This window comes from Oncorhynchus gorbuscha, linkage group LG10, assembly GCF_021184085.1.
Source record: "Oncorhynchus gorbuscha isolate QuinsamMale2020 ecotype Even-year linkage group LG10, OgorEven_v1.0, whole genome shotgun sequence".
In the NCBI taxonomy this organism is placed as follows: Eukaryota; Metazoa; Chordata; class Actinopteri; order Salmoniformes; family Salmonidae; genus Oncorhynchus; species Oncorhynchus gorbuscha.
In genome coordinates, this window is record NC_060182.1 from 39,117,673 (window position 1) to 39,143,228 (window position 25,556).

General features: G+C 43.6%; 1 protein-coding gene and 1 long non-coding RNA gene across 7 annotated transcripts; one reads left to right on the forward strand and one right to left on the reverse strand.

Annotated features, from left to right (window-relative positions):
• Positions 1-235: 235 nt before the first annotated feature.
• agap2 (ArfGAP with GTPase domain, ankyrin repeat and PH domain 2) lies at positions 236-23,352 on the forward strand. 6 transcript variants are annotated; one of them, XM_046366015.1, is made up of 18 exons: positions 236-575; positions 15,475-15,533; positions 15,656-15,743; positions 15,875-15,960; positions 16,210-16,351; positions 16,565-16,699; positions 16,936-17,057; positions 17,460-17,642; positions 17,936-18,016; positions 18,120-18,224; positions 18,830-19,100; positions 19,254-19,385; positions 19,514-19,573; positions 19,903-20,054; positions 20,335-20,425; positions 20,776-20,998; positions 21,274-21,565; positions 21,763-23,352. In XM_046366015.1, the coding sequence occupies exons 1-18, from the start codon at positions 413-415 to the stop codon at positions 21,985-21,987; spliced, it is 2,610 nt and encodes an 869-aa protein (XP_046221971.1). In that variant the 5' UTR covers positions 236-412; the 3' UTR covers positions 21,988-23,352. The 6 variants fall into 6 exon arrangements, with proteins under 6 accessions (XP_046221971.1, XP_046221972.1, XP_046221967.1 ...); XM_046366011.1 differs by lacking the exon at positions 236-575 and adding an exon at positions 7,007-8,321; XM_046366012.1 differs by lacking the exon at positions 236-575 and adding an exon at positions 7,007-8,321 and having other exon boundaries at positions 19,257-19,385.
• On the reverse strand, positions 1,468-22,531 carry LOC124046056. Its single transcript, XR_006840942.1, has 3 exons — positions 22,498-22,531; positions 20,737-21,007; positions 1,468-1,910 (listed from the first exon to the last, which is right to left on the reverse strand). It is a non-coding gene; the product is annotated as an uncharacterized LOC124046056 (long non-coding RNA).
• Positions 23,353-25,556: the final 2,204 nt, after the last annotated feature.

Here is a 25,556-nt window from a genome sequence, read left to right on the forward strand (position 1 = left end):
AGGCTCTGATGCTGTCAGTGTTACTATAGGCTTGTTGTTGTGCCCTTATTGTGAACATAGAGATATCTATTAACACAAATACTTAATGCACCTATTGCACCTGAAATTGTATTGTTATGTAAAAGAAAATAGTATGACTTTTGAATCCGCAAAAATAACCTTTGCAGTTGTTAGTGTTGCCTAGAGCACATACGATTTGAAATAAGGAAGTCAGTTCAAAGCCATCAGAGGAAACTGAAACATGTTGCAATGAGAGCTCTGGTGTTTTGTGGTCTAGACTTTTGAGTGTACCTTTCTTCTGGGGGTATATTTTTGCATTTTAACGGTTCATTTGTGGAACGAAAAAGAGTTCAAATGGGCTGAAAGCAACTGCATTCTTTACCCAGTTTTATTTCAATCTACATACTTCAAGATGAATAGCAGCAACAAATTGGCTCAGTCAAGTGCCATAAGAGCAGAGGTGAAACGGCATGAATCCGTCCAGAACACAATCAACAAACTGTTCAAGCAGTTTGAGAGGGTTGGTGATCAGCAGCTCCGTTCTGGCCTGAAGGTTTACCTCCATAGTATTCAGGGTAAGCTCTCTTATCATCACAGCAGGTGCGAGCTTTGTTTGACACGAAATTAGAATGTGCAGTTTTGAATCAATACCACGCTGTTACTGAATTCAAGTATAGCGTTCAAACCTGTGACTTAGATCACATTATAGGTTTGTGTAATATTGTTGGTAACGGAAAATATCTTTCTTTCTACTGATTAGCCCATTTGAAGTCTTTCTCAACTGTTATGCCTTGTGCATACCCCCTTCAAGTAAAGTATGATGTACGGTTGTTTGTGATGGAGGTGGAGGTTTAATTTAAGGTCAAGACTGACCAGTTACCCAGAAATGTGTGTGCCTCTCAAAACAACTGACTGCAGATCACGATAAGATCAACCTCTTGACTTCCCCGGTGTTTGGCGCGTTCTTCCACACTCCTGTCTCTCTCTCACATTCAACATTTCCATTTGACTTTCTTCTGAGAGTGAAGCCATGTTTGTGTAGCTACTATTTAGTCTGAACACAGGGTTAGCAACAAGTTTCTGTGGCCATTACCATGGCAGCAGGGTTGTTCAACCCAACACGCTGTCTGCCACCCTTCTTCTGTACCCTCAAAGCCACTTCCTCTCAGATCAAGACAGTTTCCTAGCACCTTAGTTTGCATGCGAATTCTGTCGCTTTCCGTCACTTCCTCCATCCTCCTTCCCACTCTTGCTTAGTTTCTTTCTTGATTTCACAGAGCGTCTTTGTTTTATTGTCGTTCACCTGCTATTCTGTTTTACTAATGAATGAGATGGCTGCCCTAAATCATACACAAAATTGAGTAGAGATGTTAAAAATAATTGTTCAACCTTTTCTCCCTAGATCATCAATGTATTATTCAGTGAAAGATAGTCATTTAGTCACTCCCCTATTTGGCTGTGGGAGAAAGGTCACCAGAGTCCCTAATTAGTTGAGAGTCACTTGTGCTTTAAACATTTATTTAGCATAATTTATACATTTTGGCCAGCAAATGTTCCATGACAGCCACGATCACAGATTCTGACTCTGACAGTCCACTCTGTGGTACCCATCTCATGGGCTCAATCCCAAATGGCACTCTATTCCCTACATAGAGCACTACTTTTGGCCAGAGCCCATAGTGTGCATTGCACTGGTGTCAGAGGCGGCATTTCTGTCAGGAATTGAATGGAAGTGAGTTGGATGAAGCGGATGATGGCCGCCGTGCCAAAAATAGGCTGACCAAAAAAACAGCGTGGGGAGAAGGAATGATGCTCCAGGGTGCCGAATGAAGCCATTTGAATTAGGATCTGTCACATGCAGCAGCTCCGTTCTCTGCAGCATGCCAACACAGTGGGAGAGTGGATGATTTCTGTAGAGAAAACAGATTAAAGGCCCAGTGCTGTAAAAAAATATATTTTCCTGTGTTTTATATATATTTCCACACTATGAGGATGGAATAATACTGTTAAATTGTGAGAATGATGATAATGCCCTCTTAGTGTAAGACCCGTTTAAAAAGACTGCCTGTTTTGATGGGATGGAGTTTTGACATCACTAGACAGTAAATTGGTTAATAGTCCAAAAAGAAAGAGAGTTCCAAACCTCTGACAATAACAGCTAGTTTTCCCCTCCCCACTTAGATCACTCCCTGACAGTCCTTGCAAAATTATTGATTGAACAATGTATCTTGCTAGGAAGCAATTTTTGTTCAAATAAGGTACTTAATTTCTACTCAGAAATGATTTGATATTGAGAGAATAACAGCTACAATTGGCCTTTTAAAGAGGACCAGGGATGGCTCACAGCAAAGATGGAATACCCAGCTAGCACAAAATGTTCTGAGAACCATAGGTTTCTTAAAGCTTGGTGAGAACGTGTTTTGATTGATTAATTTAACCTTTATTTAACTAGGCAAGTCAGTTAAGAACAAATTCTTATTTACAATGACGGCCTAGGAACAGTGGGTTAACTGCCCTGTTCAGGGGCAGAATGACAGATTTTTACCTTGTCAGCTCAGGGATTTGATCTAGCAACCTTTTGGTTAGTGGCTCAACACTCTACCTGCCACCCTATGGTTATTTTGCATACATCCTTCCCGCAACTTTCTGGGAGTAGTTAAGGATAGTTGCTTGGCTTTGGAACATTCTCAGCACATTAAAGGAACTTGACAAAAAAAACATTATTTTCTTGGTATTTCATTGCTATAACAGAACGTTTCCTAAAAGTTCAAACATGGTTACATTTCATTTAAATTTTCTAGGGACGTTCTCCAACTGGTTTGACTTTGGGAATGCTCTCAAATAGTTCATAGAATGTTGAAAAACAATGTTTTTCTGTGGGAATTTCAGTACTTCAACATAACGTTTCCTACCGGTTTTCTCATGGTTCTGTTTAAAGTCATATTCTCAAATTGTTCTGAGAACATAAAGAAAACTTTAGTAACGTTAAGAGAGCATTTGAAGAATGTTATTTAAAAACAGGTACATTCCATTCTCAGCATTGTTTCCTTTGAAATGGGGTCTGTTTGAATAGACAGAAATAAACAGATTTGTATGCATAAAACAACATGGCATGCTAGCTCCATCCTGGTGGTGCAGTGGACTGATTCCATTGATAGAGATCAGAAGATTATAGGTTTGAATCTCACTGATGCCATGTCACAATAACAAAATGCAGGCCTTTGCATGATTTAATGCCCAAGTAAATGAATTACCATGTGTCCTATCTGTGCTTGGAGTTTAAAAAACATTTACCGCAAATAAGCTAGCAGTGTTATTAAAAGCCTTATTGAAACATTCAATAAGTTTTAAGGAAGTTATTTAAAAACCTCCAACTGATCTATATGTTCCATTCTCAGAACGTTAATAAAACCTCCCTGGAAAATGTTAAAGGAACCAGAGTAAAAGTTCTCAGAACCTCCCTGCAACCTAAAAATAAACGTTCCCAGAAAAGGCCAAATTTTCACTTCTGTTCTCATAACGTTTAAAAAACGTTCAGTTTTTACCAGTCAGGAAATGTATGGCTTCGTTACCACATCCAATGTGAAACCAAAAACATACGTTCCCACAACTTACAATGAACCAAATGTGCTAGCGGGGTAATATATAAAAATATCATCCACGCTGTACTGCTGTGCCACCAGAGACTCTGGGTTCGCGACCAGGCTTTGTCGTAATCGGCCGCGACCGGGAGGTCCGTGGGGCGACGCACAATTGGCCTAGCGTCGTCCGGGTTAGGGAGGGGTTGGCTGGTGTCTCATCGAACACCAGCGACTCCTGTGGCGGGCCGGGCGCAGTGCGCGCAAACCAAGGTTGCCAGGTGCACGGTGTTTCCTCCGACACATTGGTGCGGCTGGCTTCCGGGTTGGATGCGCGCTGTATTAAGAAGCAGTGCGGCTTGGTTGGGTTGTGTATCGGAGGACGCATGACTTTCAACCTTCGTCTCTTCCGAGCCCGTACGGGAGTTGTAGCGATGAGACAAGATAGTAGCTACTAAAAACAATTGGATACCACGAAATTGGGGAGAAAACGGGGTAAAATTTTAAATAAAAAAATACATATATATCATCCAGCCTCAACACTGCCCTCTGTCAGTGTCCATCTGACTCCCTCTGTGTGTGTGTGTGTGTGTGTGTGAGTGTGAGTGTGAGTGTGTGTGTGTGTGTGTGTGTGTGTGTGTGTGTGTGTGTGTGTGTGTGTGTGTGTGTGTGTGTGTGTGTGTGTGTGAGTGTGAGTGTGTGTGTGTGTGTGTGTGTGTGTGTGTGTGTGTCAGAGAGAGAGAGCCCACGTGTCTGACAATCCTTGCCTTGAGCAACCGGATTCTTCATCTCAAATCTGTGGGTGTCTATATCAGATTCATCAAGAGACAGAAAGATATGCAAACCTCTTACACGTAAGCACAGAAATGGAACACTAAAAATATGATTTTATATGTTCTGCAGGAGTTCACACATAAATTGACCTGCTCTCCAAAAATAACATTGTGTGTTAGCCCTAAGGTGGATGTACCAGTCACATTCATTCAGTGCACTTCCTCTGTGTTTGAGACTGCATCTTGTTGTTCCTAGGCTGTGTTTTACTCCTTAAGCTAAATGCTGTCAGGGTCTTTTGTATTCTGTGTGAGTGTGGTCAAGGCCCCCTCAGTGACTGTAAGCGGGTTAGAGGGAGGGGAAGTAGGTGGGAGCAGGTGGGTAGTCAGATGTTATGTATTTGGATGTCAGCAGGGAGAGACTGAGATATGAGTCTAGTGTATGTGAAGATTCTACACCGAAACAACCCTCACAAAACTGTACGTGGTTTTACAAAGAGAACCCATAAAATGTATGTTTTTTTAAATCTGAAATTTGTAACATTTGGATAGAGATGTATTATGGCATAACGAGTCGGATATAGAACATTTTCAGTTTTTCTTATTTGAATGTAATGTGTAATGATCTTATTGATATCCAATATGTTCTCACCCTCACATCTGCCAATGAGAGAAGTCTACAGGTCAATGCATTCACACACACACACACACACACACACACACACACACACACACACACACACACACACACACACACACACACACACACACACACACACACACACACACACACACACACACACACACACACACACACACACACACACACACACACACACACACACACACACACACACACAATTAAGAGATAGAGATTATCTGCTGATAGAGTAGGAAAGGAGCTAGGATAATACCACTGGAGCCAGGAAGATCCTAAAACCTTAGTAACAAGCCAGCTCAGCATCTTGAGTAAAGACTGAGGAGGGGGATACTGATGATAACTAACACTGAGTGGCTGTGACGGATCTTGATGAAGCTGCTGCAGCTGTGCAATGAGAACAGACAAGGGAAAGGAGAAGGAGAAAAATAAAGCAGTCGCTATTTTCCTTCCTCTCCACCATCCCTCGTTCTACTCCACCGTCACTCTTGATTACCCTCTCCCACACCTCTTTCATTATTCTTTCTCTGTCTCTCTGCCCCTGATCTCCCCTCCTCTGGTGTCTCCTGCCTTCTTTCACCAGGTCCAGCTTCTCTGAGCTTTTACCACCAGTCTTTTCATCTACGCCTCATCACCTCCACATTCATAACACAGAGAGAGAGAGAGAGAGAGAGAGAGAGAGAGAGAGAGAGAGAGGGGGAGTGACAAGCAATAAAGAGCAGGGACAGCACACACAGTCTGCCTGCTGAGAGGGAAAGAGACAGAGAGGGGGAGATAGGATAGAAACAGGGTTTTCCTTCTCTGTTTGGCTTGGCGCTCACACTAAGGGGGATCAAGATGAGCGATTGAGGAGGAGGGATTGAGAAGATTCCTCTCTGTATCCATACTATCCGGGTACCAGCTTTGCGACTGTTTATTTCCTGCTCATGTCGAACACGATTTTTCTGTATAGCAGAGCGATTCAGAGCCAGAGACGTTCAGTGTTCAGCACAGAGGCTTAGCTCAGCCTCCCAGGCTCGTGGTACTACTGACATTCCCTGTGCCTGACACACTTGAAAGACACAGGGACCGAGGGTGAGAGGCGTGATGGTGGCCGGGCGCTGTGACTCGGTCATGCATCTTCAGATCTCTGCCTCCGATTGGATCCTATTGTCTTTTTCTTCCTGATCGACATCACGTCGGATCACTGTCCTGTCTGTCTCTCTCGCTTTGACCACAACCCTTCTCTGATTGAGTAGAGGCTCCTGTGAGAACACATGGCTGAAGAGGATAAACCATGGTCTGTACTGCTGTGAGGATAATTTTCGTATCTTTTTTTCAACATGGGAATATTCAAACACTTCAAATTTTCTTGACACTTGATTGACAGTTGCAGTGAGATAGACTATATTGTGACTTGGAGCGGATTTTGTTTTTTCTGATTTGCGTTTAACATCAAATATGGGACATGGAGTTGAACACCATTCGAGATGGGGGAGCAACGCAACGCAAATAAGGTCAAGTGAATAATTGAATCCACATATATTTATATTGCTGCTGTTTTTACCATAGCATGTTTTTGGTTAACACAACTGCACAAATTTCAGATATTTGTGGGCAAAAAATGTTGTATTTTTCTACATTCCATGACAATGGATGGAAGATTAAGTGAAACACTGACATTGGATGACTGGAATCCTAAATCTAAAAGCAGAGAAGAGGGAAAGTGAATAAATACATCTGAAAGTGTGTAGCAGTTCTGTTCTAATCCCCCTGAGGAGATCTCTCTCTCTCTCTCTCTCTCTCTCTCTCTCTCTCTCTCTCTCTCTCTCTCTCTCTCTCTCTCTCTCTCTCTCTCTCTCTCTCTCTCTCTCTCTCTCTCTCTCTCTCTCTCTCTCTCTCTCTCTCTCTCTCTCTCTCTCTCTCTCTCTCTCTCTCTCTCTCTCTCTCTCTCTCTCTCTCTCTCTCTCTCTCTCTCTCTCTCTCTCTCTCTCTCTCTCTCTCTCTCTCTCTCTCTCTCTCTCTGAGTTTGCTCCCAGCTGCTGTCATTTTCCTTTGAGGATCAGAATTTCAAAGCTTGTCAGTCATCGACCCATGTCAGTGTCAGCTCTTTCTGAATTTCTCTGTCTATGGTGTGTCTACCAAAGCCTGATCACATGAGCCGAGCCGACACGCTGCACCAGCGCACCACCTACCTCATCTCCCTCACCCTGGTCAAGGTAGAGGCTGTGGAAGAACATGGAGGGGAGCAGGCCAGGTCAATCACCCAGGGGAGGGAGGCTGGGGTGGAGACGGGACAGCCCTTCTCCCCAGAGGACAACCAGGCAGATGTTGCTGTCCTGGAGGGTGGAAAAGTTAGTGAACTCAAGAAGGAGGAGAGGAAATCACCCAGTATCCCCTCGAGAGATGAGGAACCTTTTGTGGGCGATGTTCCTCCTAAAAAAAGTGACGAGTTACCAGACGGAGACAATGGTGTTATCTCCTCCGCGGTTGACAATGTCAAGACTGAAACATTAACGAGTGGAGAGGATGCAGCAGGGGAGAAAGAGGACAACCGGACGACAACAGTCACCTCAAAAGTGATAACGTGCAGCACAGCTACACCGCAGACCTCAACATCTGTGGCGGTAGCAGTCGACCCCAACCGCACCCCGACCGGGAGCAGTATCCCTGTACGCACGGGAGGTCAGCATCCAGGGTCCGTGCTCAAAGCCCACAGCCCATTGGCCAGCCCTGTAACCAGCCGCCGGGAGGCCAAGCGAAGCCCCTCGGCGTCCCAGAGCCTGGGTAGCAGAGACGGCAGAATCCCAACCCGGTCCCCTGGTCTCTGTCGGGCCTCCTGGGCTGAGAGTGGTGAGGGTCGGGCCAGATCCCAGGGTCAGGGATGTAGGGTTGAAGCTGGAGCGGGGAATCAAGAACAAGTGACTGATGAAGCTGGGGACAAAGCTGGCACACAGGAGGGAAGAGGAGGAGCGGTTGCAAAACGAGACAATCCCAGGATGGAGAGGCTGAAGAACAGTTCCGCTTCTCTACCTGCTCCGGTCACCCTAGTCCCCAAGCCCCCACGCAGGGGCTACAGCTGTACCTTGGATGACACTGACCCTAACAGCCAGGCAGAGGACCTCTGTGTGGGTAGAGAGAACAGCCAGATGCAGCCTGGTCCCCACAACCAGCAGGGACAAAAGGGCTCTGCTCGAGATCGTAAGATGCTCAAGTTCATCAGTGGGATCTTCACCAAAAGCAGCAGCCCTGTTTCTGTCTCAGCCACCACTTCCTCTAACACAGCAACACTTCCCCCTGTCTGCAATATACAGAGAGAGTCCAGTGAGGAGGACGGTAGGACATCGCAAGCACACACGCAAGCACACACACACACAAACAATGCACTCTTTTATGTTGGAATTATCAAACAATAAGGGTCACACGATGACACCACCCCCGTGTCTCAGACCAATAGCCTCTCCTCACCTCCTCCCACACTCACAGCATTCACGAAAATGAAGCAGAGTCCCTTCCAACTCTCTCACACGCACACACACAAACACTGCTCTAAGGGTTGAAATACTTTATATACAGATCAAGAGCAAATGTCTGTCTGCTGCTATTCGACCATCATAGTAACTAGACAGTCAAGGAGGAATCAATTGAGTATCCATTTTATTCTAGTCCCGTATTTGATCCGTATGCCGAGGAAACCATTTGTAATGGAGGGAAGGGAATGAGCTATTCTGAGAGCCTGCATACATTTGATATTGAGCTCATAATAATATGGATGTCACGTGTCTGCGATGTTTAACTTAGAGCCACGTGTGACTGTAAAACCATGATAGAAAGTCTTTTGATCTCTGAGCTGACAATAGTGGACAGTTTTAATCTAATTCCCTTCTGAATGGAACGGGGGATGATTTCACGCAGCCGGAAGGGGTAATCTCTCCACGGCAGAGCTACACTGTGTGTTTGTCCCAAAATAGGACCCTATTCCATATTTAGTGCACCCATTTGGCTCTGGTTAAAAAGTAGTGCACTAAATAGGAAATCGGGTGCCATTTGGAACAGCGCCACTGTTTAATAATGATCCTAATGATTAAAGCCAGAACTATAGTATATATTATGGATATACAGCTCTGGTTAAAGCCCAGGCTGTGGCAGCAGGCTGACAGCATGGCACCATGACTATCTGTTATTTTGATGTATTGCTTTGGCTGCTGTTTCTTTTCCGTCTCCAAAACTGGAGCAGTTCAAGGGAAATTTGACAATATGAATACCCTCTGGGAAAGTGCAATTACAGCCAATATCCTTAATCCATATCTTTGATGTTCCGCCCACTCAATGCCTGACTATTCCTCCACAAATCTCTCTCTCTCTCTCTCTCTCTCTCTCTCTCTCTCTCTCTCTCTCTCTCTCTCTCTCCCTGTACTTCATGTTTTCAACCATCTGACATTCTAAGGTCTATGAATAATAAATGTGCCCTATTTGTGTGACAAGTTGGTAAAACATCCGAACGCCTTGTCGTTTCATCTGCCTCTGACCAACAACAACAAAAACATGTCCCTTAAATCATTACCCATTTATATGGTCAAGGTCAATAACATGCCAGCATTATTATGGTCTGTAGACTGTATTGACAAGTGGTTTCACTGATATGTGCCTGCAGCCTGTGTTAAATATGAGTTTGAACTGGTTTTATGTATGTTATGTATGCTTGCTCAATATTAGTATGTGCCTAAAGTGTCTGTATATTATTCATGCTGTTACACATGCATGTGTTCTGTGTCTGGTCACGTATGTGTTCTCTGGGCAAAAGCAGAATCAGGCTAGTGGGGTCTGGAGGAAAGGTTACCATAGCAACATGGGTAGGGAAATGTATGTTATGGGTGTGTTGCACAACGGAGAGAGAGAGCAAGAGAGAGAGAGAGAGAGAGAGAGAGAGAGAGAGAGAGATAGAGATAGAGATAGAGATAGAGATAGAGATAGAGAGAGAGAGAGAGAGAGAGAGAGAGAGAGAGAGAGAGAGAGAGAGAGACATGAAACGGAGGTGAAGAGTGAGACTTTTGATGTTCCTAAAAAAGAATGGAAGGGTAGTGCACCGGAAGGGTCCTTTGAATCTAAGTGACACGTGACAGTTGTTTTCATACAGTTCTAAGAGGGAGTCTCAATATTCAGCTTTATACGGAGTGTGTTGCAGGCAGCTGTCTAAGGATCATGCTGTCTAATTGCTTTGGCAACATCTCTCATGTGGTCTGGCACATAAAGAGCCCTTTGACTGGGGATGAATTCAAATGGAGTCAAGTTCATCTCTTATCCTAGTGTTCATTTGAGAGACTAGAGAGCTGCCCGCAGTGGTAGCTTGTGTAAAAGCCCTTTTTCTCCTCCCTATCTTTTTCTTGCCCTATCTTCTCTGCACTCATTGTGCATCTGTATGGGGATGCATCTGTGAGGGGCTCGTCCGATGGTCTGTAGCCATGATTCAGATCAGAACCAGGTGGCTGTGAGGTAGAACCGTCTGTCCCTGGAACCCACAACAGCAACACAGAGGCACTCAGCACCCTGCTCTCTCCCTCTCTCTCTCTCTCTCTCATCACAGAGCCACAGCTGTGGACAGTGGGCAGAGACAACTGGGGGTCTGAGGGTGTGTGCGTCACATCGCATTGGGGGCATGTCACCTCTTTAGCCCAGCAGGGACAGTGGCAGCGTGGCACAACTCTGTGTGTGTGGTGTTACCTCCCTGACCGTGACAAGTGTGCGTGTGGGTGTCGTGTTCCACTGGGAGAGGACGAAGAACGCAGCAGTGTCACCGAACCTTCTCTCTGTCTTTGCAAAGAGAGTTCCCTGCTTCAGACACCTTTAGACACTTTGATCCTTTGCGAAACCAGATGCCGTGACGGGCAGCTTCAGCATATAAAGGGCATTCTAGGAGAACAACACATGCTACTGCAAACCTCTGAGGGGCAGAGTGGATAAACTTTGAATTGAGAAACTAGTTAAATCCAGTAGTTGATATTACAGTTAAAGGTTGCTTTCATCAGAAACAGAATCAGAATAACCTCAATTCACCAAATACACTGAACAAAAGTATAAATGCAACATGCAACAATTGAAAATATTTTACTGAGTTACAACTCATATAATGAAATCAGTCAATTTAAATAAATAAATGAGTGGAAAAAATTATCTATGGATTTCACATGACTTGAAATACAGATATCAAATCAGATCAAAGTTTGGGGGGACGACAATGCAGATAGTCCGGGTAGCCATTTGATTACCTGATATGCATTCCCAGTCAGATATGCATCTGTTGATCAGATATACCTTAAAAAAATATCAAGGCATGGATCAGAAAACCAGTCAGTATCTGGTGTGATCTCACGTAGCACGACACATCTCCTGCGCATAGAGTTGATCAGGCTGTTGATTGTGGTGTCCCACTAATTTCTTCAACGGCTGTGCGAAGTTGCTGGATATTGACAGGAACTGGAACAGGCGGTTGTACACATCGATCCAGAGCATCGCCAACATGCTCAATGGGTCAGTGGGTGAGTCTGGTGAGTATGCCAGCTATGGAAGAGCTGGGACATATTCTTTTTTTATTGTATTTTTTTATATATATATTTTATTTTACCCCTTTTTCTCCCCAATTTCGTGGTATCCAATTGTTGTAGTAGCTACTATCTTGTCTCATCGCTACAACTCCCGTACGGGCTCGGGAGAGACGAAGGTTGAAAGTCATGCGTCCTCCGATACACAACCCAACCAAGCCGCACTGCTTCTTAACTTCTTAACACAGTGCGCATCCAACCCGGAAGCCAGCCGCACCAGCCCGCCACAGGAGTCGCTGGTGCGCGATGAGACAAGGACACCCCTACCGACCAAGCCCTCCCTAACCCGGGCGACGCTAGGCCCGGTTGTGCGTCGCCCCACGGACCTCCCGGTCGCGGCCCGTTACGACAGAGCCTGGGCGCGAACCCAGGGACTTTGATGGCACAGCTGGCGCTGCAGTACAGCGCCCTTAACCACTGTGCCACCCGGGAGGCCCCAGCTGGGACATTTTCAGCATCCAGGAATTGTGTACAGATCCTTGGGACATGGGGCCGTACATAATCATGTGGAAAACATGAGGTGATGGCGGCGGATGAATGGCGCAACAATGGACCTCAGGATCTCGCCCCGGTATCTATGTGCATTCAAATTGCCATCGATAAAATGTAATTGTGTTTGTTGTCTGTAGCTTATGCCTGCCCATACCATAACCCCACCATGGAGCATTCTGTTCACAAGGTTGACAGCAGCAAACCGCTCACCCAAACGACGTCATACACGCTGTCTGCCATCTGCCCAGTACAGTTGAAACCAGGACTAATCCGTGAACAGCACACTTCTCCAGCGTGCCAGTGGCCATTGGAGGTGGTCATTTGGAGTCAGGTCAAGACCCTGGTGAGGCGTATTTTGACCATTTTTCTTCGGTTGTGCAAACCCACAGTTTCTTCAGCTGTCTGCGTGGCTGGTCTCAGATTCACCTGGTCTCAGGTGAAGAAGCCGGATGTGGAGGTTCTGGGTTGGCGTAGTTACACCTGGTTTGCGGTTGTGAAGCCGGTTGCATGTACTGCCAAAATCTCTAAAATGACTTTGGAGGCGGCTTATGGTAGAGAAATGAACATTAAATTATTTGGCAACAACTCTAGTGGACATTCCTGCAGTCAGCCTGCCAATTGCACACTACGTCAACGTTTGAGACATCTGTGGCATTGTGTTGTGTTACAAAACTGCACATTTTAGAGTGGCCTGTTATGGCTGCCAGCACAAGGTGCACCTGTGTAATGATCATGCTGTTTCATCAGCTTCTTGATATGCCACATCTGTGAGGTGGATGGATTATCTTGGTAAAGGAGAAATGCTCACTAACAGGGATGTAGACAAATTAGTGCACAACATTTGAGAGACAACCTTTTTTTGTGCGTATGTAACATTTTCTAGGATCTTTTATTTCAGCACATGAACCACGGGACCAACACTTTACATGTTGTGTTTATATTTTTGTTCATTATACATTTGCATGTGCAGGAATTTGACTTGGTGAAATGGGGCTGCCACAACAAACAGAATATACAGACAGGCGATAAACAGGATATGCAGACAACATACATTATGCAGAAGCAGAGCTTATACAAATCCACATGCAGTATGTGGATTCATGAAGGGTGTCTGGCTACCACACAGTTATAATTCACAGAGCAGTATTTTAATCGCTGTTCCTATCCAAGGCCGTTGTGATTTGTGATTTTAAAAATTAGAATTCCCGTTAGCTAACGCCGTAACATTAGTTAATCTTCCTGGGGTCCAACACCAATTAATAAAGACATTACAAACCATTGCAAATTAAGAATTTACAAACATTTAACAATACAGACAACTAAACTACTTGACAGGAAACACAATTAGTTGATTCTTTCTATTTCCTGTCCAGTCATATGGTCTAACGCATTACTGTTATTTAATTTGCTTTCTTGAAGGTGGATTAACTTTTTGCCTGAGAAATATGGATTAGTAAAGAGTTCCATTCAGCTATGGCTCTATATAAAACTGTAGATTTAAGGCAATTTGTTATTTGTTTGGGTTTTCTTCGATGCCCTGAATTTATCTGTCTAGTTTGGTGGTTATGCATGTTGCTAGTATGTACTAACTGGCCTGAAAAGTACCGTTTTTTTTTAAATACAACATTCTTAACGAAAATCAGAAGCCTGGATAGTAATTTGTTTTCAATGTGAAGCCATGAGAGATTCTGATGCATTTGGATAGTATTCAAACGAATAGAGCAATGAGATAATTTGGCAGCCCTGTTTTGAGCCATTTGGAGCTTTTTTTGATATCTTTCTTTGCTGTCGATGACCATATAACTGGACAGTACTCTAAGTGTGATAGGACCAGGGATTGACCATATAACTGGACAGTACTCTAAGTGTGATAGGACCAGGGATTGACCATATAACTGGACAGTACTCTAAGTGTGATAGGACCAGGGATTGACCATATAACTGGACAGTACTCTAAGTGTGATAGGACCAGATTGAATCACCTGATTCAGAGTGCTAGATGTTACATACTCTGAACAATTCCCTTATCCATCTTAATAACAATACTATCTATGTGTTCTGACCATGATAAAGCTGCGTCCAACCTAGTAGATAGTATTTTTAATTTGCTCTACATGCATTCTATCCATCGACAAATTCAATTGGGTATCATCAGCAAGCATGTATCTTGAACCAAATACAATACATTTAGTTTTCAAAATGTTCAACACAAATTTGTTCATATCAACCCACTCATATACCACTTAGTTCCCTGCTGAGTACATCTGTTAGCTCATTACATTCTGATGCTTGCGCTATACATTTGTAGGGTAATCGGCAAACATTACCACTCTTGCTTTGTTCATTACTGAAGGTAAATCAGTAGTAAAGATAAAGTAGAGAGGTGGGCCTAGGCAGCTTCCTTGAGGAACACCACAATGTATATCTTTACTATTGTAAAAGCTACCATTAAGAACACTTTTGCCTTCTCCTGGATAGATAGCTTTATATCCAGGATAGAGCTGCTGACTTGAAACCATAACATTTGAGTTTACCTAGGAACAGTTCATGATCAATTACATCAAAATCAGCACTGAAATTTAGCAAGACTGCACCAACTAACTTCCTGTCATCCATCCTCTTTAACCAATCATCTGTCATTTGTCCTTAGCAACACTGCATCAACTAACTTCCTGTCATCCATCCTCTTTAACCAATCATCTGTCATTTGTCCTAAGGCCGTACTCGTACTTAATTTGTTCATAACTGACTTGCTTGGTTAAATAAAGATTAAATTAAAAAAATAACCACTACTTGGTGAAATTCGAACATGCATTGCCTCTCCTTCATGATACAATCTTTTATAAGGGTATATGACATGGAGCCATCAGTTGGAATGATAGCATTCCTCAGCCTGTCCACTTTGCCTGTAAAATATTAATTAAAGTAGATTGCGATATCGTGTGGTTTTGTAATAAATATACCCTCTGATTCAACAAAAGAGGCAGACTTGTTTGAATTCCTACCCATAATAGCTTTCAACATTCCCACAGTTTTTTCCCCGTCACCCTTTACTTCATCAATGTTGTGCTTATAGAAACCCTTCTTTCATTTGTTTAGCTTGGTCACAAGATTTCTTAATTTACAATAACTTTGCTTATCAAACGGAGTGCCAGATTTATCTGATGCTTTTTTGGCATCATAACGTTGAATTACTAAATTTCTCAGCTCATCATCAATCCATGGGGCACCGTTTGAACTCACTGTGCATTTTCTTAAAGGGGCGTGCTTAACAGCTATATTCATAAATCATTTCATAAGCAAACTTAGTGACATTTCAGGATCATCCTTACTATGATATTCTCCTAGCATTATATACATTATTCTCTCTCTCTATCTCTCCCTTTGTCCCCAAGCAGCTAGTTGTGCAAATAGTCAAGAGTGGACCCTGAGTCGATCCATCCCAGAGCTCCGTGTGGTAAGACAAATCCATCCTCATGAAAGGTCATTTGAAAGCGAAATTAGATAGAGCTTCAGGGAAACTACCACATCACTGAAGACAGGTTGTGTGTGTTTCCTAACATTTTTTAATCTGTGCAGGGGCTGCTGGGAAGTCTTCAGAGTGGCAGGTCAGCATTGGTAAATAGATACATAACAGGGAGCTATCTTCCTCTAGAGAAGATTGAAGGTAAGCGTGAAAAACCCCTCTCTTGTCCTCTTCGTCCTATATACCGAACAACTCTGCAGTCCTACCTTTTTATCTTTCATGAATCTCTTGACACACAGTAACTAACCTCTGCTCTACTGTTCCATTGTCAGGGGGGAGGTATAAGAAGGAGGTGTTGCTAGATGGACAGAACCATTTACTACTAATCAGGGAGGAGGCTGCGCTTCCTGATGCACAGGTGTGTTTTGTGTGTGTCTGTACCCTCTGAACCATACAGCCTTGTTGTTATCCATGTACAAGAATGTGTCACTGTAACACCAGAGACACAGAAAGATTGATTAATAGAATTCACTGAATTACATTGGATTAGTTGGTCAAAATCCATTCTATTTTTTTTGTGGGATATTTAACCAATACTGCTACCGCTGACTCGTTCTGCATTCTTCTCCCTCTCCCTCTCCCTATCCTATCAAATCTCTGTCTCCAGTTCAGCAGCTGGGTGGATGCAGTGGTCCTTGTATTCAGTCTGGAGAATGAGGCCAGCTTCCAGGAGGTGTACAAACTTTACAGCCAACTCAACACACTCCGCAGCACTGCCGAAATCCCACTGGTTGTGGTTGGGACACAAGGTAAGGGACAGGAGGCAGGAATGGATGGGGTGGATTAAGGCCATTCATTATAATGGGCATGTAACAGACAGAGGTCCATTATAGCTGTGCTGCAGATCACACCGGAAACAGTGAGTGCTTGTTTGTTTATTTGGATTCCAATGATCTGTTACTCTAGCAGCGTAAAGTGTTCATTACCTCATCTGTCTCTGTTTGTTGTTCTCTACCCTGTAGACAAAATCAGCAGTACCAACCCGCGCGTGATTGAGGACATACGTGCCCGGCAGCTGTGTGTTGATGTGAGGCACTGTGTGTTCTATGAGACTTGTGCCACCTATGGGCTCAACGTGGACCGGGTTTTCCAGGAGGGTAAGTCAACTGACATTGAGTACATTGGTGTCAGCAGTGGGATCCAAAAGGGATAGGCACATTGTTAATGTGCCAACACAATACAGAATTTCAGTCCTACTTTAAACACAAACATTCCGTCTTCATAAATCGATGCTTCACAAATCATTCCACTTAACAATGCAGTCCACATGCCGGTCAAAAGAACGTCATTGGTAATTCGTGCCTTCTTTACTGATCTTGCTCTGTCCTCTCAGCTGCCCAGAAGATAGTCACACAGAAAAAGCAGTCTGCCCTACTGGCCTCCTGTAAGTCTCTTCCCAACTCCCCCAGTCACTCTGGGGGCTCCACACCTGGGTCAACATCCTTCCCTGGACAGGTAACATACTTCAAACTGTTCACATCTGTATTTTCCCCCAGGCTTATCTCGTCTGTGTTGTTGACAGAAAATCAATACTGTAGTGCAGTGGGACCCACAGGTGGATAACAGCCGTGGTGCTGTAGCTTCTCCTATATGAGCGTTTGACTTAACCTTGAGCTGCGGCTAAATACTGTACATGTGGTTTTTAGTTCATTTGGGGGATAAAAGGAGGCCATACATGGATTCAAAGAATGGTTCATAACGTTTGAGAACCACTGTTGTAGGATTTATCCTAGTAGATTGCAAGTGTACTCCAGAAGGAAGAACACTGTGTCAATTGTCTGTTTTCCTCGTTTACTGTTTCATCTCATTTGTCCACTTCACCCCATCCCCCTATCTGTCCTCCCCTCTCCCTCTCAGGCTAGTAATGGAGGACTGAGTAGTAACTACCCCTCCTCCCTACCCTCTACCCCTGTGATCAGCCATAGAGAGCTGCGGGGTGGGGTGGGGACGGGGGTTGGGGCGGGGGGAGAGGGGGGCGGCAGTGTCACCTCCTCAGGGTCCCTGAGAAACGTCCCTCAACGACGGACCTCCCTGTTCAAGGTCAGTTACTGTTCTCCAAATCTCTGCTGGTCAAAACTAGAAGACGCTTTCATCAGTGGAACAATGTCTCAAAACGCCATACAATTCAAGCCGACACATTTCAAACGAGAGCTGAAAAATACATTTTTACAATTGTAGATATAGTAGTCTTTACACGGTTTGTTTTCTCTTCTTCATCCATCATGTAGTCCCTCATCTCACTACATGGGTCTGTCCTGTAAACTTGTGTCAGTCCGTCTTTATACCTGTCACACTCATCTCAAACTCTATTTACTTGGTACAACTTCTCTCAGAACCGTCGAGGTAGTGGCAGTGAAAAGAACGTTGACCCTAAAGGTGACTTGGGCAGTGGCCGGGCTATCACTATCAAACAGGTCAGTGTGACACACACACACTGGATACCGTGTATAATGAATAAGCTAGTTCTATTGTATCTTCGGTAATAGAAGGGAACATTCATCCCATTGTTTGTAACAGAGTATCCTATGGAAGCGGAGTGGGAGCTCGCTGAACAAAGAGTGGAAGAAGAAATATGTGACTCTGTCCAGCAACGGCACACTGGGCTATCACTCGAGTGTCAATGTAAGTCGCAACATAATCAAACCAGATCAACATCAGTAATATCTCATTTGAGTTATAACACTTTGTCTTAAAATCGACTTTTGATAAAAGAATCCACTGTGTTGTGAACTTAAATACACAGTAACATTGCAATATTAGTCTAGTGATATTCAGCACATCAACCTAGTCATGGGAATGATTTTGGTGGTGTTTGCAGTTGATGTTACTCTTCAATAACACAGAACCCAAAGCAAATCAGGGGGAGAGAAATAGGTTTATTCAAAGAGGACAAATCATAAATGTTTTGCTGAGAAGCAGATGTTAATTCTTCCCTGTCCTCAATGATTCTCCACAGAACAAAGGGGCAGGATGTCATTTATAAATCCCAACCCTAGCCTGTGGTTGACCGATTAGAATTCCTTGCAGTAAAATTATAGTATCCTGTTTCAGGCTCAATGTATAAACGATTTGGATCAAGAAAAACTTGTCACCTGTAGCTATGAGTCCAGGACTGAAATTCCTACACAGATTCTAAACAGATGTTGAACTGAAAAACAACTATTTCCATTGATTGTTAATTCCCTATTGACCTCTGCGTTGTGTATTATCTTAAAATATTCTTATAGCGGTTCCAGGACTACATGCCGAATGCTCACGCCAAAGAGATCGACCTATTGCGTGTCACAGTGAAGGTTCCAGGGAAACGCCCACCCAGGGCTGTCCCCCCTTGTGGCCCCTCCCCCTCCCCTGGCCTCACCGACGTAATCAAAGACACTGGGGCCACGGAGAGCACAGGCCTTGTGCCCGTAGAGGAACAGGCTGGGGCATTGCCTCCTCCAGCAGACAGTGGGGTAAAATGCTGTCCATCGTCACTGTCCAGCAAGTCACACAGTGCTGGTATGTCAGAAAGCCCTTTTTGTGTTCCATTTTTATTCATAATAATGGGTTTCTAATATACAGTATGCCAATGTGGCCTTTGGAGCATGTTAGAACCAGAGCTGCAAGCACATAACAAACCGTGTTTTATTTGTCCTTGTACCCCAATGTCAGAAGCTATTGAAGGAGTGACCAGTCTCCCTTTTGGAAAAGACGGTCAATCCTCTCCAATGATTGACAGAAAGAAGAAAACAAGGAAGAAGAGTATGAACCAGAAAGGAGACACAGCCATTGGACAGGCTGAAGGTGAGCTCTGGGGCCTCCTGCTGTACATCTCTGCCAGATTATTCTGCACTATTTATGTCTATCTCTTATTGCTCTTATTTTCCTTCTCCTCCTCTCCTGCTTGTCTGGGCTAACCTGTCGCCCTGCAGCAAAACGCAAAATGTGGAAATTAAAAAGCTTTGGTAGCTTGAGAAATATTAACAAGACAGGTAACGAGGAACATGAGCAGCTGGATCACTGAATCGTCCTGTGTCTTGGTTGTCTGTTTGTCAAGTCACTGTTTACCGGCATTGCACATTCGGATCGAAACTGTGATTGGTAAAGCTCATGATTTGTTTGCCTTGTTTACTAAGCTGTTCGCCCTTTTGTCACCCCATTGCATGCCTGTTGCCTGCTCTGCGAACATATCATGGTGGCACAGTGAGTCTGTTTGTATGTTGTAATTGTCATATATGTCAAATAAGTGTTTAACAGGGTTCAAACTTACTAAAATATATGTTGCATTCCCCCCTGCATTTTTACCAACCTATCTTTGTAGATGAGGAGAATGTTGACTTCATCATCGTGTCCAGCACGGGGCAGACATGGCACTTTGAGGCCCAGACTCTAGAGGAAAGAGATGCCTGGGTGGCGGCCATAGAGAGCCAGATCCTCGCCAGCCTGCAGTCCTGTGAGAGCCTTAGGAACAAGGCAAGGACCACAATGCACTGGCCTGGGCAGCACCTTAACATTACAATGCCCTTCTTTACATGTACTTGTCATTATTTGTGTGTGTAGGCCTACAGCGTAATAATGTCTGATAGTATATAAATGTTCCTTCTGAATTTCTGTTCTGTAATTGGGGAGGGGAGATTCCACCGTTTGTCTGTGTAGTGACAGGAATCACTGCCCAAGGTGCTGATCTCTGTCTAGTGACGTAGGCAGCCACATGCACTTCATTCCCAGGAAATGGGTGTGTGTTCTTTTATAGGCACGGAGGAGCAGCCAGAGTGAGGCAGTAGCAATACAGGCCATCCGCAATGCCAAGGGCAACAGCCTCTGTGTGGACTGCGAAGCACCAAGTGGGTTTCTAGGCTCTCTCTGTCTTTATCTCCATTGTTATGGGTCATGGCTAGAAGGGATCCAGCTTTTGTCAAATTCACATCAGATTTGACTTTTTGTAGCAGGCTAGGAGAACTTATGCAGCAGGTTAGGAGAATTAACATAGCAGGTTAGGATAATTAAGTTAAGCTTAGGAAAAGGGTTAAGGTTAGAAAAATGCAAAAAAACAACTTTTTGACGTGACTTTGACAAAAGCTGGATCCCTTCTAGCAATGACCCTTGTTATGGACATCAATTAGATTACGTTAGATGCAGACTGCACTCGTTTTACCTCACATCCTGTGCTCTGGTTTGTCTGTCCTTCATCCAGACCCCACATGGGCCAGTCTCAACCTGGGTGCGTTGATCTGCATTGAGTGTTCAGGGATCCACCGTAACCTGGGGACACACCTATCGAGGGTCCGCTCTCTGGACTTGGATGACTGGCCTCGGGAGCTCACCCAGGTCCTGACCGCCATCGGCAACCACCTGGCCAATAGCATCTGGGAGAGCCACACCCAGGGCAGACACAAACCCACCCCGAACGCCACACGGTGAGGGCTCTGTTTGAATGTAATAGACAGGGAACATCTGTAAACCTTACTAGATTTTTAGGTTTCGTGAGAGCTCAAAAGAAAAGCCCTTCTTTTTGTCCAATGAAAAACGTTTCTAGACTAAAATAAGATGGAAATGATTGCATCCAATAATGTGTTGCAGTAAATCAAATGGAAGGTACTGTATATTGTCACAGAGAGCGCTCTCCTGATCCATGAAGAGTTGCCATGGTAACTCATGGTCACTCATCTGTATGTTCGGGTCTCTCTCACAGGGAGGAGAGAGAATCATGGATCCGTGCCAAATACGAGCAACGGATGTTTGTGGCACCCCTGCCTGCTCCAAGCTCCACAGGCCCAGGGGACACTGCTATGTCTGTGTGTCTGCTGTCAGCGGTGACAGAAAGGGACTTGCCCAGGTTCCTACTACTCCTGGCCCACAGCAACAAGGACCAGATCAACACTGCCCTGTCCACCGGAGGAGTACCCTCCCATACACAGCCTCACACTGCCCTGCACGCGGCCTGTCAGCTGGGGGATGTGGTCATGACACAGCTGCTAGTCTGGGTAAGCCCCTGGCCTGGACAAATTATTTCCTATCTTTCCCAAGCACTGGAAGCACTTTGTTAGCCTTTTGCCCAAGTCAAGTGACTTCAAATGAGCATAATGTATTAATTAATTCACCACATTCTCAATGATTATACTTTTTGGTCATTTTATACAGAATGTAAATGGTGAATTGTTCAATCTCTCTCTCCTTGCAGTATGGAAGTGATGTGAAGGCCAGGGATCCCCAGGGCCAGACAGCCCTGACCATGGCCAGAAAGACTGGGAGCAAAGAGTGCGCTGACATCCTGCTGCAACATGGCTGTCCTAACGAGGTCTCCCCCGTCTCCCCCACTGGACCCACGCTTGGTCTCTCCCGTAGATCTAGCACTGCCAGCCTCAGCAGCCTGGGTCGTACCAATTCCAGGAGAAGGGTTTCGTAGCTTTAAGAGGCCATGGTAGCAAACATACAAGGGCTGGTGTAAAAAAAGCAAATAACTATGGATGTAGTGTTTAGTGATGAGCGATTAGTGCTTTTTGAGGTCGTTTCGGTTTAATTATTTAAACACGGTTTGCGATTTCGATTATTTAATTGCTTTACATTAAATGCACTATGCATTATGTGGGTCGAAAACTGTAACACAGAATAAAACAATTAATAAAAGTCCCATGATGGCAGTGACTTCCCATTACTGCTTACCACTTATTAACCATCATTTATTCACATTACTTTACTTTAATAAAATATCATTTGTTTTATTTGATTAATAATTTTTCATTCCAAGTCATAATTTCATCTCTATAGAGCTGCTGCCAATGCTGTCTGACACATTTACAATTTTTTAGTTCTTCAAAGTAAATAAGGCATACTTTTATGACTGCTGAATACCAACAATCCATCTTAGATCATGTAATTTCAGGTAGATACCTCATGAAGCAATAGCTGTTCTCACCTCACGATCTAGCATTCTTCTCTCTTCCCTAGCAGGAGTAAAAGAAACAGTCCAGACAAGTAGATGCGCAATGGATTGTGGTTATTGTAGTTAATATCACGTTTTTTATGGCTAAACTATGTAGAATATTGGCCTGTTAGAAACTACAACTCCCTACAACATCGCACAGTTCAGCTCCAGAGAAATTGTACAATGTGTGCAGTGGGGTCACAAAAAAATAAAAACGAAGTTAAATTCAAACAATTTAACCAATGTCGGTAAATTAGTTGTTTAAAAAACTAAAAATAACCGACATTTTGGTTAATCGGTCAGCACTAGTAGTGTTGAAAGTGAGGAAGGCAACAATAATATAAATAAAGTACTCCTCATACAAAAGTAAAGCACAGAAAGACAACATATCAAACATCTAAGGAGCAATATTCACTCCATTTATTGAAGGCAAATGTATTGCTGAAATTGTGAATGTTGTCTGTTTACAATTATTGAAACAAATTAGAAAATAGGTGGGTTAACTGTGATAAACTATTTATATCTAATTAGATTATACATTTAGCCTTTGTTTTAAAATATTGAGAAATAATGCTGATGTATAATCCATACAATGTTTTTGTAATATATATTGTACGTATGTAAGCCTGTAGGAACACATAGGAATTGTTTGTAAGCATGCAGGGTAAAAGTTACAATTCAAAAAATGGACTGCATTTGTTTCTATATGATTTTCAGAGTACTTTAATCTGACTTTTATTTTCTATTTGTTACAATGTATCTATTCGTCATCCTTGTTTGTCTCTGTTTCAATTTGAAACTTTCATGAACTGTGTAAGTAAACTGAATTAAATGACTTTGTGTGGCCCTCTGGTTCCTGTATACCACTGTCATCCAAACGCTGGGGCGAGTTACTGCCAAATCGTTGGCATTCAAGCAGCCTCTGAGGCATCAAAGATGGTCTATTATATTGAAAACATTGTCAAGGGACCGCTCTAACAATGGACATACATGTCCTCAAAGATGGAAGGCAGGTGCGATGAGGTGAGATCAGGTGGGACCATTTTAGCCAACGAGAGGGCAGATACGTGTGTGAACAACAGGCCATAGACATAGATAGAGGACTTTGTATGTGGGCGATTATAGAATCTGTGACAGCATGGGCAGCGCCATTGAGGCCATCTCCATTTTAAAGTAGTCAACTGGATGGAGATTCCTATTAGTTGGATGAAGAATGAAGAAGAAGAAAATGAACTACTTTAAAATGGAGTCACAGACGCTATAAGGGCTTGATTCTGACTTAGGAAATGACACTGTGTTGTTTACGAGCGTCTTTCCTGTGCACTTGTCAGTAGTTGATATTTAGGCTTACCTTGTGCAGGTGCATAACAGGCTTTGCAGGCGTGGTTCCCTTGCACGCTGAATACATGTAATTCAACAGCTGAACAGTAACAGTTTAACCTGTTATCTCATATTCCTTACCACCACGATATATAGGCCTAAAGTCCGAGACAATAAGAAGACACTGTGGCAGAATAAATTCAACCTCACCTTTGTTTCATCACAAAACCGGAGAGCAACCTCTGTCCGGTGGAGTCCACAAAGCATATTGCATGTAACAAACAGTTACATGACCTACAGCATGGTCAATCAAGTTAATGTTTCTGACATTTTTGGACTACTAAACATCTATTCATTTAGAACACCGGAGAGTTACCACAAGTCACAAAGGAAACAGGAGCTGACTCCACTATTCCAGCACCTTCAACTTCAACATCATTAAATTACCCATACTTAGTCTAATACAATGACAAATAAAAGATTCCAAATACAATTTAGTCCAATCAACGTCAGCTAAATATCATGTGGTACTGATTCCTCTCTCTCTCTGTGTGTGTGTGTGTGTGTGTGTGTGTGTGTGTGTGTGTGTGTGTGTGTGTGTGTGTGTGTGTGTGTGTGTGTGTGTGTGTGTGTGTGTGTGTGTGTGTGTGTGTGTAAGTAGAAAAAAAACATCTTGACTCACCCCACTTGTAGAGAAAAAACAGTCTATAACTTTGTCATAGAGAACAAGCTTTTAGTTTTTGTTGTTCCAAGCTAGCCTGGCTAAAATTATTTATTGCTGGCCTTACGTCCTTTCATGGGCAATGATTAGCCATATAGTTAACATTATCCTACTACTACACCTAGCTACACATTGATCTTCCATCCTTTCAGGCCAGATGCACAATGCTTGAATTTATTATTGGATCAGAATTCCCATTAAATCATTGGCCAGTATGGAGAATTAAGTCCAAATCCCTATCTCGGTCCATGGCTAATTTAGAAAATCGACATTTTTAGCTAACTAGCTAGCCACCAGAGGACAACAATGAAACAATTCCATGTTTTTCTGTCAATGATGTTTGGCTTGATTGGTGTGAAGCCAAATCCAAACTGGCTTCCCTTGACACTTTTTTTGGTGTGAATATGTCTTATCTGTACACACCTCCACCACACCTTAATTTCTTAGAACTCCACCCAGAACCAGAACTGTGGGAAGTAGTTTGGGGTTGGGGGTGCTGCAATTTTTTATTTTTGGGGTGGGCCAGGACCATTCACAGTTGAGCTCACTCAGTTTAGCGCAACGCTGATGGGCTATTATTGTATACATGTTATCAGATCCTCGCTGGCTTCCCTTGCAAATCCTCGCTGGTCCAAATCCTCGCTGGCTTCCCTTGCATTCAATGCTGCAGGCATTGAACAATATCATACCCTTTTTGACCAGACAGCATCAGATAGATGGGCTACACATACAGAGACAGAGGGACGATGTTTCGCTCACTCGGATGCTTTCTCCAGTGAGAAACACAAAGAGACAAAAGATACATTATTTTCTTTTTTTCTTTTTTTTCTTAGTAAAGTTTTTGGGGAAGCCTGGCTTCCATTGGAATCCATGAATAGATGCCACTGCTGCTGAAAACCCTCCCACTTGCTGGCCAATATAATTTTTGTCAAATTATTTGCAGCCTGGTCTCATAGACTAGAGTAAATGTAAATGTTAGATACTGAAATTAGTATGATATGTTATGTTG